The sequence below is a fragment of the Asterias rubens genome, chromosome 2, assembly GCF_902459465.1.
Source record: "Asterias rubens chromosome 2, eAstRub1.3, whole genome shotgun sequence".
Taxonomy (NCBI): Eukaryota; Metazoa; Echinodermata; class Asteroidea; order Forcipulatida; family Asteriidae; genus Asterias; species Asterias rubens.
In genome coordinates, this window is record NC_047063.1 from 16605174 (window position 1) to 16606841 (window position 1668).

The window sequence follows — 1668 nt, forward strand, 5'->3', positions numbered from 1 at the left end:
GCAGTCCGGGGACCTGTATAACCAAGCCTAAAGCCAACGGAAAAACCCTGAAAAAGAACTTGCGCATCATGCGTATTGAGATACGACTGCAAAAATGGGCGCATCTTACTGAGCAGAATTGGGGTTTGCGCTAACTGCAGGCCCGCGGGTGCGAGAACCTCGGCAATTACTGGCTGGGTGACCGACGGAGGAGCAGATTGCGCATTTGTGGGTGTAACGACAGGCTGGACGAAAACACTGGCCACGGTTGTAATCGTGACAGGTGCTAGATCCAGGCTCCCGTTGCGTTGCCCGGCGGGACCCGAAACTACTGGGACTGTGGTCTTGCTGCCGAAATGAGCCTCGACTCCCGAAGGAACGAACATTTTGGGGCTGCCCCGGCGCACCAACCAACATGAGCCAAAGCTCCGCATCAATGGTAGCCCATGAACGAGATGGCACACGAGCCTGCCTAAGCCTGAAATTGACGTCGTAGTCACGCCAGCCAAAGCCAGTACGACGAAATGCCGCTGATCGAACAATGTCAGCATACTTCAAAAGATGCCGTGCTTGACCAGGATGACGCTGCAGAAAAATGGAAGCAAAAATCAAAAATGCCGATGTCCATTGCTCAATGGACGTGATCCGTTGGGTCTGCTTATGCGGCCGCAGTTGCCAAGCCGGTGACTCGTGCGTCCCAACCATGAACACGCAGTCATTTTCGGAATGACGAGCAGGTCGCAAAAGGGACCCGAACTCCACAAACTCGCCCTTCCAAATTTTTTCTTGCAACGCTAAGGGCACGGTGGCCCCAATATCGTCACAGACGCTGTGCAGTGGCGCGCTATCTAGCCCAGCAAGCGACGCGCTAACGGAACTTACAATTATTGGTGTATTGAAAGACTCACCGTTTGTTGTCGGCGGCACGACTGCCCCATGCACCGTCACTGCCGTTGGTGGAACCGTAACCGTCGATGGAGGTACCCCATCCGCCATGACATTCCCTCCACAAGCTGGTGTCGTCGACGGGGCCGTCGTCGTGGGCGGCGGTGGTGCCGAAGCAGCGGCATTGGAAGCCGATGTTGGCAAAACACCAGCCGCGGGAGTAGCGGTTGTCCTGGTGGCCGATGAGCGGGTAGCAGGCCGTCCCCTTCGGCGCTTAGTCGCGGCTGTCTCCGTAACTGCTGCAGGGGCAGCTGGCCGCTTACTCGAACGAGGCATAATCAAGATGAGTGTCCGAAAGGGTCCACCAAAACAAGGACACAGTAATATACGCCAAAAAACTCCAGCAAGAACACCGAGTCCAAACAATGAGCAAACCGAAACGGAGCAAGGAACAAATTGCTGATAACAAGAAAACTAATTCTAAAAGTTCGACAAAAGTATGACCACACGGTACAAGCGTTTAAAATGCTGAAAAGCAAGAACACTAGAAATTCGAAAATTGATGACTGAAAAATTGTCAACTCAACTCAAAGGCTGCTCAGACAAAAGTGATCAAGCCAGCACAGACCGGCTATCAAGGAATGCAAGGCACCGTCCAAGGGGGTCAATTGGCCGAAAGGCGAGGCAATAAACCAAATGCCCGGTCCAGACTGGTGACAGATTGAGCACACAGGTCCCGCGACAAGCCCGCCTGACTGTCTAGCGGTAATAAAATATTTGAAGCACAAAGTTTTGGCCTCAAAT

At 53.2% G+C, this 1668-nt stretch overlaps 1 protein-coding gene across 1 annotated transcript; it reads right to left on the minus strand.

Annotated features, from left to right (window-relative positions):
• On the minus strand, window positions 1-1668 carry LOC117307464. The gene has a single exon (XM_033792219.1). It carries the CDS (start codon window positions 1198-1200, stop codon window positions 106-108), a length of 1095 nt encoding a protein of 364 aa, XP_033648110.1. The 5' UTR covers window positions 1201-1668; the 3' UTR covers window positions 1-105.